The following is a 14,007-nucleotide window of genomic DNA, read 5'->3' as shown; positions in this document are numbered from 1 at the left end:
CCAGTTTTCAAATGATAAAAATCAAGGCACAGAAAGATTAAGTAACTTGGATAGGGTCCAAGAAATAGAGTTAGAATTCAAATCCAGGTGGTATGGCTCAAGTATCTGCTTTTGCAAACAGTAGACACAATTTTATTGGTGAAGAGATGCAAAAGTAAAAGTTGCTTTGAGAAAGGGACTGACTTGTCTTCTTGCTCATCATTGAATCCTGCATGTTTGTACCTTTCTGGCTGATGACAATTCAAATTTGAGTTTTAGCAATGTCACAAGTAAGTATATGTGTGTTGGTGTTTTCATATCATTCATGAGTGAATAATGATGGACATTTATTGTCCATTCCTCAAAGTGATGTGACTGCTAGCTAGGTAGCTGGTCAGTAAAATGCTTTATATATCTGTGTATGTGTATGTGTAATATATATATCTGTATATGTGTGTGTGTATATAGCTGTGTGTGTATATATAGCTGTGTGTGTCTGTGTGTGTCTGTGTGTGTGTCTGTGTGTGTATCTGTGTGTATATCTGTATATATCTGTGGGTGGGTGGGGGTGTGGGTGGGTGGGGGTCTGTGGGTCTGTGGGTGGGTGTGGGTCTGTGGGTCTGTATATCTCTGTGTGTATATCTCTGTGTGTGTATCTCTGTATATCTCTGTATATTTCTCTGTATGTTTGTGTGTATCTGTCTATGTGTGTATGTATCTGTCTCTGTGTCTGTGTGTGTATATGTATATCTGTGTGTATCTGTGTATCTGTGTGTATATGTGTGTGTATATCTGTGTGTGTATATCTGTATATATCTGTGCATATATCTGTGTGCATATATCTGTGTGCATATATCTGTGTGCATATATCTGTGTGGTGTGTGTCTGTGGTGTCTGTGTCTGTGGGGTGTGTGTGTCTGTGTCTGGGGGTGTGTGTGTGTGTCTGTGGGGTGTGTGTGTGTGTCTGTGGGGTGTGGTGTGTCTGTCTGTCTGTGGGTATATCTGTGTGTGTCTGTGTCTGTCTGTGTGTGTGGTGTCTGTGTGTCTGTGTGGGGTGTGGTGTGTCTGTGTGTGTCTGTGTGTGTGTGTGTTTGTCTGTGTGTGTATCTGTGTATCTCTGTGTATCTCTGTATCTGTGTATCTCTGTGTTGTGTTGTGTCTGTCTGTGTGTGTGTCTGTGGGGTGTGTGTGTCTGTGTGTGTCTGTGGTGTGGGGTGTGGTGTGTCTGTGTGTATATCTGTGTGTGTGTGTCTGTGTGTGTGTGTGTCTGTGTGTATATCTGTGTGTGTGTGTGTCTGTGTGTATATCTGTGTGTCTGTGTGTATATCTGTGTGTGTGTGTCTGTGTGTGTGTCTGTGTGTGTGTGTCTGTGTGTCTGTGTGTGTCTGTGTGTGGTGTGTATCGTGTGTGTGGTGTGTGTGTATCTCTGTATCTCTGTATCTCTGTGTGTATCTGTGTGTATCTGTTGTGTTGTGTGTGTGTGTCTGTGTGTCTGTCTGTGTATAGATATCTGTGTGTGTCTTTGTGTGTCTGTGTGTGTCTGTGTGTCTGTGTCTGTGTGTGTGTATCGGTGTGTGTATATCTCTGGTGTGTATCTCTGGTGTGTGTGCGTATCTGTGTGATGTGTGTGTCTGTGGTGTGTGTGTGTATATCTGTGTGTGTGTATCTGTGTGTGTATCTGTATCTCTGTTTGTGTATCTGTTGTGTGTTGAGTGTATCTGTGTTGTGTGTTGTGTGTATCTGTGTATCTGTGTTTATCTGTGTGTCTGTATATCTATATATATCTGTGTATCTGTGTATGTATATCTGTGTGTGTGTATGTGTATCTGTGTGTATCTGTGTGTATCTCTGTATGTATATATCTCTGTGTATCTGTGTGTGTTGTGTACCTGTGTGTTGTGTCTCTGTGGGTGGGTATCTGTGGGTCTCTGTGTTGTCGCTGGGTGGGTATCTGTGTGGGTGGGGGGTGTATCCGCGTATCTGTGTGTGGGTGGGGGGGTATATTCGCATATCTGTGTTGTGTATCTGTGTGTGTTGTGTATCTGTGTCGTGTGTGTTGTGTATCTGTGTGTCGTGTATCTGTGTGTGTGTGTGTATGTATCTGTGTGGGTGTGTAATGTGGGTGTGTGGGTGTGGGTGTCTGTGCTTGTGTGATGTGTACATGTGTGTGCATGTATGTGTGTGTATGTGTATCTGTGTGTGTGTATCTCTGTATATCTCTGTATATCTCTCGTATATCTGTCTATATCTGTGTATATATCTGTGTGTATATATCTGTGTATATATGTATAGGTATTTTTTGAGATATATTTGTGAGATCCACAGGAAAAGGATATATATGAATATATTCTTTTCAGTGTGTTGACTTCATTTTGGAAATTACTTTACAAATGGAATCAAACACCCCTTCCTGGACAGATGATAATATCTAAGGTTTGTACTTAGTTCACTGAGAAATAGCATTTGAAATATAATCACATTCGAAGGTCAGTGTTAATTGAAGTGTAGTTATTGTCCAGAGATTCATAAAATGGATAAATAATGAAAAATGTAATTTGAGCATGGTAATTGCAGTCTATTAGAATCCTGATCTCCAAATTTATTTCATATGTTTGAAATACTAGTAGAATGCATTGCTTAGGGTAACAAGGAGACAACAAAACTTGACCCTTCATCAAAGGGAAGGTTCAAGGAAATGATGATTTTTTTTATTGTTTGCAACTTCAGTTTTCCACTTTGCTTTTAATTGCTAGGGAGAGGCTGGTCATAGTATCAAAGTGGCCTACTAAAGTTAAAGCTAGAGCTTCTCTAAGAACAATACACGAATGTGTCAACAAGTCCATAGATGCAGCCATGAAGCCATATTTTACACATAGAATGTCAGTGTCTGTAGGAAGTGTTTTGAAAAGCAAATGGAAACATATAAAAAGTTACTAATCTAGAAAAAAAAAACCTGTTAAAACAGTAGGGTAATTAGGACAAAAAAAAAGCATGTTACAGTAAAAACTCAACATGTGCTAACAGGCTTGGTTCTTGCCCACAGTCCTGCCCACAGTCCTGCCCACAGTCCTGCCCACAGTCCTGCCCACAGTCCTGCCCACAGTCCTGCCCACAGTCCTGCCCACAGTCCTGCCCACAGTGGCATTTCTGTGGTATTTCTGTGGTAGAGGGACAAGGTCAGAAGTGGAATTCCATGATGATCTGTGCAGCTTTTGCTCAAAAATGGCGTAGATCACTTCCACTGAGGTTCATTTTCTGAATAAGTCACAGGTCAAGTCTAATGTTAGGAGTTTGGGATGTAGAATAATTGCAGTGGATAGTTAGGAATAATAATCTACCAAAGCTATATTCAGATACAGACACATAGATACTAACCACTAAGACTGCAAAAGAAGTTAACTGTAATTTACACTTACCTTATGTTTTACAACAATGGTCATAACAAGCTTATTACACCAGCATGGCATGCACGCATGCGCGTGCGCGCGCGCACACACACACACACACACACACACACACATAGATAAACTCATCTTTTTTCTTGTTTTTTGTTTTGGCAGTACTCGGGAACAAATCCAAGTCTCATACATGGTAGGCAAGCACTCTGTCACTGACTTATATCCCTAGCCTTTACATAATACATATGTATTTATACATATTTATATGTGTATGTATTTATACATATAAATGTATATATTTACATATGTATGTTTTGAGGTGAGAGTTTTGCTCAAGTGGAGAGGCTGGCCTCAAACTTGGTAATCTCGTGTCTCAACCTCTCGAGTCTCTGGGATTGTAGGCATGTGCCACAATACCCAGTGAAATACCTATCTTTAAAGAGCTTGAACTTGAAACACATGCCAAAGTATTTATGGATAAAAGAACATGATGTTGGCAACTTTTTTTCAAATAGTTCAGAAGAATATAGTTGTGTGTTTATATTTGTGTATGTATATTTGTGTGCGTGTGTATATTTGTGTGCGTGTGTGTATTTATCTTTTTCTGGGTGGACATGGCAGGAGAAGGAAGAAGGGAGTACATGCATGATTGTGTATATGTGTATGTGAACAGAGCAAGTTATTATAATTGGTTAATCCTGGCATAGTGTAGAGGAGTTCTTTGTACCATACTTGCAATTTTTCTGTAAGTTCAAAATTAAGTTATAATCAAAATATACAAAAATAAAAGGCCCATTTCAAAGAAAAAAACACGACTTTTTTTTTTAATCTAACCAAGCTTTATGTGTCCTCCCACCCACTTAGAAGAACTTTTAAGAAATCGGGATACATAGGGAAGAGCCATGAGTGTAGGAATGGATAACGATTGTAGTGTGGACAACATTTATGGAGTTGGGTTGACTTTATTCATATCCCATCACTTTTTTGGTGAGTTTCACCAAAGCACTTAACCTTTTGGCACCTCATTTTTTTCCATTGAGAAAAATAATGGTAATGATTATATGGTTCTGCTAGGTAGGGTTAATATGCACAAAGCACCTACAGCAGTGCCAGGGGTATAGTTCTTATCTATTTCTTTTAGATGGTGTTACATTTGTTGTAGCTCTTGGGGGTTGACCTCCTAGGCAGTGTGGGGCTCCTTAAAGGTTGACATCTGTACTCTAAATAAGCATTGTATATTTCTAGAGCACACTTTGTTCTCTTTAACACCAAAGTTTTTTTTTTTTCTTTGTGTTCATTTCTTTATGGTATGAATTGGTTGGATCAGACGTGTTTCATTTTCCTAATGTCTATATTAAGTGAAGGATTTGGCTTAACCTTAGAATAGTATGTCCATTGAAGACTCCTGTCTTCTATACCAATGTGATGTGAACTTAGAAAATGGATATTTGGAATCTGGAATGGGTTTTGGGGAATTAGGTCAAGATGAAGGGACTGGTATGATAGGAAGGATGTGAAGTCTTCAGAGACAAATACTGCCTATTTAAAAGTTCTACGTCATGACGTGATTCTTGAAAAGATGACATGATTTTCTGTCTTCAGAATGACAGGTCAGGGCCATGTTTTAGAAGTTTGGCTATAAGGAAAATATCCATGTTGTACATTAGTCATTTGTAACAATAATATTGTTTTATTAATATGTATTTTACTTAGTTTTTGCTGATCTGCAGACTAGCAGTGTTCATTTTGTTTGATTGCCTTTTATTAGGAATGTGATGACACCCTTTTGTGATGTCCCTAGTTGCAAGTCTTTAATATGTATTTCTCTTGTAGTGCGATTGTGCTCAGATAGGATCAGCCTCATCAAGGAGTGTATTTCCCAGTCTCCCATGTGCTACAAACAATCTGCCAAGGTTCTAGGCCTTGCTGAGTTGCTGAGGGTTGCAGGTAAGTCTTTTGAATGCTAAATTCTAGAATAGGTTTCTGTGTCACACTTGACATCATCTTGGGTAAGCATCAGGATACATTCTTTTAGGTGGGAGTTTATCTTTTGAGTAAGGATTAGCGTTTTCTAGAAAGATTGGCATACTATAGAGATGTGTATCTGCACTGAACTGCTAAAACCATCTTTTAAATGAAGAAAGGCTTATTCACGGTGCCACCGAGTGAGCTAGGACAGAAGTCAGTATTACCATTTATAACCAGAACACATAAACATAGAGCCAGCCAGCCTCATTAGTTCACTTCAGTGTCCAACCATAGTTTTATATTATTGTATCTGAAAAATTGGTCAGAAACTTGGATTTACTATTTGTTAGTGTTCACAGTCTGGCCATGAAAATCTTTTTCCTGGATTTTTCATTTTTCAGTGTATTCTGAATAAATACAAACATTTTAAGAGTGTTACATAGAGAATATTTTTTTATTAAGTGTGATGTATTTATTACAGGAAAACTTAGATATTGTTCCACTTTCAGGATTATGTGTTAGTGTTATTAAAACACCATCGTGTTGCTTTACTATTAATAATCTTATGACTTACTGCTACACCATTTCTTTTTCTAAAATAATCTTTTTAGACCAGGTTGGGTCTTACATTCTTTTTTTTTTTTAGAAGTTTTTTTTAAATTACTGATTTGATTTCTTTACTTGTTATATATATATATTTAGATTTTCTATTTCTTCTTGAGTTATTTTTTTTTTTTTTATTGGTCGTTCATAACATTACATAGTTCTTAATACATCATATTACACGGTTTGATTCACGTGGATTATGAACTCCCCCTTTTACCCCGTATACAAATTGCTGTATCACATCAGTTTCCCTTCCATTGATTGACATATTGATGAATGGATAAAAAAAATGTGGCATTTATATACTATGGAGTATTATTCTGCATTAAAAAATGACAAAATCATAGAATTTGGAGGGAAATGGATGGCATTAGAGCAGATTATGCTAAGTGAAGCTAGTCAATCTTTAAAAAACAAATACCAAATGACTCCTTTGATATAAGGGGAGTAAACAAGGACAGGGTAGGGACGAAGAGCTTGAGAAGAAGATTTACATTAAACAGGGATGAGAGGTGGGAGGGAAAGGGAGTGAGAAGGGAAATTGCATGGAAATGGAAGGCGATCCTCAGGGATATACAAAATGTCATACAAGAGGAAAGGAGGGGTAAGACAAGATAATACAAATGGAAGAAATGATTTACAGTAGAAGGGGTAGAGAGAAAAGGGGAGGGGAGGGGAGGGGGGATAGTAGAGAATAGGACAGATATCAGAATACATCAGACACTAGAAAGGGTCTTACATTCTTTAAAAAAAAAAATCAGTGAAGCAGAGAGGTTTTCATGTATTTTATCTTATTGAATCTTATAAGTTTTCATAAATGATATCTTTCCCCCTTTTTCAAAGGAAATTAAGGATCACAGAAGTTAAATATCTTACTGTGCAAAGTTAAACAGCAGACTGTATATGTGGAGGAATGTCATTTTGATTCTGTGTTTCATGTTTCCTTAAGTAGAGTGGTCTTCTTACTAGAGTCTTAAAACTTTTTTGTAGTTTTGACTGTTACAGATTGCTACAGGAACAGTTGTTAGCCATTTTATTCCATAAAAAAATGGTTTGAATTTGTACTATTTTCTAATCATGCAATTTAAAACTCATGAATTGTTTATTTCTGGAATTTTTCATTTAATATTTCTAGACTTTATTTGACTTCAGGTAATGAAAATGTGGAAAGCAATATTGCAAATAAGGAAGGGTTATGTTAAATAACGGAGAGCAGCTGATAGTCAAAGGGGGGAGGGACATTAAGCTTTATATTTGGAAGGGAGCATAAAAGTATTTCAGATAGCGGGTACCTCATCATGCCACCATTAGTTTTCTTTCTTCAGACTAACTATCCAAGTTACTTAATAGATTTCTAGTTTGAACACACTCCAGGTTGTTCTTACTAAGAATTTCCTTGTTTAAAAAATATTTTTTTAAACATTCTTTCCTGGCCCATTTAGTTTCTCATCAAAACCAGCTAACAACTTTGGACATCAAAATTATTGTTGGACCCATCTTCATATAAAAGTTTATATTAACAACAATAAATTCTTATTTTATGGTTTTATACTTACTATGGCCCTTAGGCAGAGTTATGAATCTCATTTTGGAAGTAAAGAAAGGCGAATAGAGAAGATAAATAATTTATTGAGGATTTTTACAGTTCAGTTTTACTTTAAACCTTTGCCCTTATTCTTTATTTTTTTCCCTTTGTTACATTTTTAATAGTACTCACATACCCTATTGTACCTCATTTCCTTCACTTAATTTTTGCAGTTGTCTGGCTGTTCTTACAGAAATTATCAATTGCTATCACGTTTCTTGATTTGAGATCAGACAATAATGCAAGAAAGAGGAAAGTGTTCAAGAGAGGAGGTTATAAATAAGAGAATAAGTAGCTTAGATCCCTGGCCTGTTAGTCATGGTTTAACCAGAGAAGCAGAACCTGTAGGACTTTATTATGAGGAATTGACTTTTTGTACTATGAGGATTGGCTAATCAAGTCGGAAATATGCAGTGCATCACTCAGGAAGAGATCAGGAGCAGGGTGGAACTGTATGGGCTTAGGCTGAAATTGTTACCCACTGGTGGAGTTTCTCTCTTCCTGGGGAACCTCTGCATCTTAAAGGCCTTTTCACTGAATCTGTCACCTATCAAGATCATGAGGGCTATAGACTTTTCACTTAAAGTCAGCTGATGATGGGCTTTAATTATCTTAGAAGCACCTCACCACACTGAGGTTAGTGTTCATAGGCTGGCCATGAAAATCTTATTCCTGGATTTTTCACTTTTGCTTCAGTGTATTCTGAATAAATACAAACATTTCAAGAGTGTTACATAGAGAAAAGTTTTACTATTATTATTAAGTGTGAGGTATTTATTACAGGAAAACTTACAGATATTGTTCCATTTCCAGGAATATGTGTTAGTGTTACTAAAACAACATTGTGTTGCTTTATTAATAATACTACTGAATGCTACACCATTTTTTTTTTTAATCTTTTTAGAGCAGGTTGGGTCTTATAATCTTTAAAAAAAAATCACTGAAGCACAAAGATTAGGACACATTCTAAAGGCATCTGTTCTCAAAGAGCTAAATTCTGTAAAGGATGTTAATTACTAGAGTAATCACAATAAATTGGCTTTAAGAGTGAAAAGTAGAGTGTGGTTTGAAATGAGTCTTGTATTTTATGAGAACAAAATTGTTGAGATGCCTTGGTACTGTGATTGGGGAACAGTGGGAAGCAGGGTGCAGACAGGTTTTCTCTCCGGTCCTCTTATCAGATTAAAGGTGGATCAAGGAAAGATGTATCCCAGAAAAAGAGATGAAAGGTCAGCAATCTTCCAGAGAGGCTAGGCTACTGGAGGGCTCCTGGCTGAGAGATTTCATTTGCATAATAACAGACTTCCTTCACCATCGGATTTTTCTCCTCTCAGTTTACTGTGGATTTCTTCCTGTCATTCTCAGAATCTGTCTCCACCTCTACCAAGGAACTCCAAGCCCCCTTTTCTTCTAGTAGTTCAGGATGCTATAAAAAGTTCCATCATCTGGTCCTTCTTTGAGTCTCATACTTGTGAGTCTTTTCATTACGTACACATGTAATGAATGATTTTTCTCCTGTTAATTTATCGTCAGTTTCTGACACTCAAATTATTGAACCTTCAGAGTAAAGGAAGTCTAAAATGCCCTTCGAGAAAGAGTTAGGGTAGGAAGTGAAATCCAATTTGGCTTCTAAGAATGGTCTTGGGAAAATAATTTGAGATCTTTATATTAACATGAGCTGAATTTTCATCCATGTTCTGAGACTCTGAAAACTCACTATGGTAAAGATTAGTACTATCTGTGAAACTAATATATTAGCTCTGCCTTAGTGTAAAAAAAAAAGTATACATACATGCAGAAGTTATATAGTTATGAGTAATTCCCAGAATGATTATTTCTAGAATAATTAAAACTAAAGGTTTATGTTCAAATTTAAATGGGTTAAGCATTCAGAGGGAAAACATGGAAGATTCTTTTGAAGGTTTTGATACTGGTAAGAGTGGAAGTGTCTATAGCTGAATTCTTAAACTCCCTTGGAGGGATTTTAACAGCAATTAAGAGTGTAGGGAGTCTCTGCTTTAGTCAAATAATGTAAACTCAGATAAGATTACTTTCTGCCTCTTTTCTAGCTCAACTTTTCTCCCCCCTCTAAAATAACTTCTATGGCAAAGCTGATTCCTTCACTTCCTAATTCTTAGAGACTTATGTGAACCATCCTCTAAAATGAAATCTCGATGGATTTATTTTTGAAATAATTGGAGTACATTAGTATGTGTTGAAGACAAAAAGTATGCCATCCCAAAATATGTCTGTAGACTGTCAGAGTATGCCACCCCAGAATATTCCTTTCTGGTGAAGGGTTACTTCATTCTAACTATTTTGGGAACATAATTATGATGTGAGACATAAGAGAAGCTCTGAAAACAGATGTTACTCTTGTAAGAGAGAGCCTCCTCTATATGGGAAATCTCCATTTGCAAGGTGTCTCCCTCTGTACTAGGGAGAGATGGAGGACCCTGAATAGAGATTCTTCTATGCAGAGAAGGCACCAACTTTCCTTCTTTGCCCTGTGTTTCCTGGGCATCTCCCCATTACTGGCTTTGCCACATCCTCCTTTGTTTCAGTGGACTATAGTATCTCAGAGCCACTTGTTTGATATTTATTCACTTCTCTTGGGTATACATATTATTAAACTTGTGTGGGTTTTTCTTTTGGTAAGAAAAGTCCCTTCCAGCCAAGAATTATGAAAGAGAAAATAATTTTTCATTTTCTAGATGTACAAGTAGTTTTACTAGCCTGTGGAAAACAGTATTATCCTATACTAAATTTCCAAATGTAAATTAATTTATAATGTTTAAAATAAAAAAAATTCATTCTTTATTTTTATTAGTATTTTTTCATTGTTACCTTTTATGAGGAAAAAAGGCCAAAAAATTTTTTTAAATGTAGTTAGTGTATTGGGTGTCATACGAATTCTTTTTACACGAGTAAAGTAATAGAAGACTTTTTTTTATAGTGTTTCACAAATTTGTCATCCTTGGTCTGTATTATTGCAATTTTAATGTATGTGCTGCTGATGCAAGCATAGGATTTACTTTAAAATAATATAAAATATATTTTTCCTTTCCATCCTTGAAATACATACATCTCTATTATTGAAATCAGTGTGTTCTATTGAAAACGGTTTTTGATGCTTGTTAAGATGGAAAGGAAGACTATTTTATCTATAATGACTGGTATCCTGGAATTTTGCAGTCAACTTTTGCCTGGAGGGGATAGATTGTGCTTGTTAAAAGATCAACTTTAAGGCATAGTAGATTTGAATGAGTTTATCTCAGCAGACAATAAGTCATCAATGAGACAGCACTAAACCTGGAATGGTTCAAGGCTTCAGCAAAAGAACATCAGAGCAAAAGTTTTGTGAAGTGTTTGAAGAAGCAAGACAAAAAAAAAAAAGTGATTGGCTAAAGTGGAAAGCCCTAGTTAGAGCCTAATTGGCAGCTTCTGATGGGTTAAAGCCTTAGTGAGTACTTGATGGATTCTGATTTGATAATTTGTTTTCTTTTTAAGCACTTTATACACAGATGTTTATTTCTTAACATTTCCTTTAAATCAAGGAATATATTCTAAATCTTCTTAAAGATGAATTCAAAGTGAAATCTTTCTGTGATAGTTTCTGTAATCACTATGCCCTTGGTTACTACTGGAGTTTACTGTTCAATGTAAAAAAAAAAAAAAAAAAAATGAAGTCAGGTTATTAATAAACCATCCTACTCGATTTCTAGCTCTTCTATCACCAGTTCTATACTGACCTGCATTTTTTAAAAGTTCATATCATCAAATCAAAGCAGCTTTTAGGTATGAAATAGCTGTACATTTAACCTCAATAAAGTGTTATAATGAAATCTGTAACGAATGCTGGTGTTGTCATTGTAGATTGTTGGGTAATGTGCTTTGGGAGTACCCCATGAACTTATGAGGTTGGAGTTTAAAAAAAAAAAAAAAATTCCAGTAACTGACTTTTTGGGCTGAAACAGCTCTAATACCATAACATTCTACGTGATCCAGTGCAACTCTCAGCCCTTCTGGTACTCCAGTAACTGCCTGAGTTTCGGTGGAGATGTCTCAAACTTGTTGGGCTATACATAGTTCAATAAACAATACAGTGAATATTCATAACCATATTCTTAAACTGTATGTGATGTGTTGTTTCACCATTGCCAACAAATTCTGACCTCAAGAGTGGAAAATACCCAGGAAGGCATCTATTTTTGTGTTCAGTGTTGGGAAGCCCAAAAAGAAAAACCGAGGCTGATCACTAATAGCACAGTTCATTCTGTGACCAGACAATGGAGAAGTGGAATTCTCTCACCAAATCAACTTCAAAGTGTGGTAGGGGTGGGGAAGTTATAGATATAAGACAAAAGAAGCAGGGGGGACAGGTAGGATGGGGGGCATTGGGTGGGTAGGGCTAAGAAAAGGGGGAATATTCATATCTTCTCTCGGGCATTCATGCATAGCTTTTTTGCTCTTTTCAGTTCTTTCTGGCCATCTTCATTGCCATCTGTGCTAAGGGGTATGTCAGTTAGCATGCAGATGGGATTAAAGTGAGATTTCTGGTCTAGTAGGAGTAATTAGGTGGCTACTATGATTATCATGAAGTTTGATTATTAAGAACTTCTAATCTTAGGTGCCCTGTTCTCAAAGATAAGTTGGGGTGAGGGAGAAGCAAGCCAGGCTCATGGATATTGTTCCATCTGTATGTGTACAAGATCCCTGTGCTTTAAAGCATTTTCAAATAATGGTATTACATCATAAGTTCAGTCTTTTTCCATTTCATCAATATTTTAAAACAATGATTTTTAATATTTTTTAGTTGGAAATGGACACAATATCTTTATTATGTGGTGCTGAGGATCCAACCCAGGGCCTTGCACATGCTAGGTTCCACCACTAAGCCACAATCCCAGCACCACAAGAAGTGATTTTAATATTCTCTTTTGAGCATTCAGTTCAGGAATTCTGTATTTAAGGGAGTCCTATGAGCGTAAACACACATCAGACAATAGCCATTGCTAAAGTGGTAGAAACCTTGTTCTGCCTTTCCTGAACTCTGAAGCTGTTATACAGCAAAGCTTGGCATAGTGGTGTGTGCATATAATCTGAGCAACTCGGGAAGCTAGGAGAGGATTGCAAGTTTAAGTTCAGCTCTAGCAAATCAGGACCTATCTCAAAAAGGGCTAGGAATATAGCTCAGTGGTAGAGCATCCAGAGGTTCAATCGCCAGTACTGCAAAAAATAAAAATATAAGTGTAGCCAATACCTTATCAGGGCAATGGCTTTTGCAATATAACTAAATATGTTGTCTGTAACTCTACAAAGTTTTATTGTTTCCATTGAGCTGGATTTCTTAATATCAAACCCAGCTCCAAATACAACAGGGGAAAGTTGGGGAGCGAGGGATGAAAATTTACTAAAAGGAATCCTCAGTGGTAAGAAGGGATTCTGGATAAGCAGACGTAACGGGATCAGTATTCTTGCTGAAGACCAAGTTGATCAGATGCCATCTGAGAGAATGAGGAATTTGATCAGATATCAAGATGAGGTATCCAGAGTGAGATTCTGGCTAAACTGATTTAGCAGGTATTATGATTTAGATCTAGACTGTCCCCCTATAGCTCCTGTGTTAGGAGTTGAAGCAGTGTTCAGAGGTAAAATGATTGCCTTGAGAGGGCTGTAGCCTCGTCAGTGGGTTAATCCATTTGATGGGTCAAAAATATGAATGAACTACTGGGTGGTAAATGTAGGCATGTGGGGTGTGGCTGGAGGAGGTGGGTCAATGGGGGTAAGTCTTTGGGGACTATATCTGTCCCTGACCCTTACCTTGTTCCCGCTCTGCTTCTGATCTGCCATGAGCTGAGCAGCTTTTCTTTACCAGGTCCTTCCTACATGGTGTTTCTGTAATGGAGTTGACTGACCATGGACTGAAACCTCTCAAACCTGAGCCAAATTTTTAAATTTCTTCTTCCTCTAAATTGTTATGTATGTTGGTCACAATGTCAAAATTCAGCAGGATTTTTACGAACTACAGTATGAAGGGCAGGTATGGTGTGGGGCTTAGCAGGGCTCACAGGAGCCCACACAGTTTTTCAAGGAAACAGTCTTTGTCAGCACTCTGGACTACACTTACTTTCAAGTTTCTAAATATTATTTGAATTTTCAAGATGAGAAATTATTAGTTTATTACCTTCATTTACTTAATCTACTAGTCACTCTTTCTTGAACCCTTTTACAACCTTTTTTCTTTTGAAGCATGGATTTCTTCTCTTTCCCTTACCTGAGTAATACTAAGATTTCTCTGTAGGGCTAAAGACCATTCTGATTTTGGATTTTTTGGTGTGAATATTTTAAATAGAAACTGATATTAATCATTGATCTCTTAAGAGACTGAGGGCTAATTAATTCCATGCACAATAAATAGATCAAAAGGTCAAATTACTATAAACTTTTGTCTTCTAATCTTTTAAAATC

The 14,007-nt window shown here is 36.9% G+C and overlaps 1 protein-coding gene across 2 annotated transcripts in view; it reads left to right on the top strand.

Annotated features, from left to right (window-relative positions):
* The window catches only part of Nbas (NBAS subunit of NRZ tethering complex), a 324,194-nt gene that overhangs the window by 166,996 nt on the left and 143,191 nt on the right, over positions 1–14,007 (top strand). For both annotated transcript variants that reach the window (XM_026396378.2, XM_026395637.2), the window contains one exon: positions 5,211–5,324. In XM_026396378.2, coding sequence (XP_026252163.2) covers positions 5,211–5,324 — 114 coding nt within the window. The remainder of the gene's footprint in view (positions 1–5,210; positions 5,325–14,007) is intronic.

Source organism: Urocitellus parryii, chromosome 12, assembly GCF_045843805.1.
Source record: "Urocitellus parryii isolate mUroPar1 chromosome 12, mUroPar1.hap1, whole genome shotgun sequence".
NCBI lineage: Eukaryota > Metazoa > Chordata > Mammalia > Rodentia > Sciuridae > Urocitellus > Urocitellus parryii.
The sequence above is the reverse complement of the archived record's forward strand: the minus strand, read 5'-3'. Positions and strand labels throughout refer to the sequence as shown.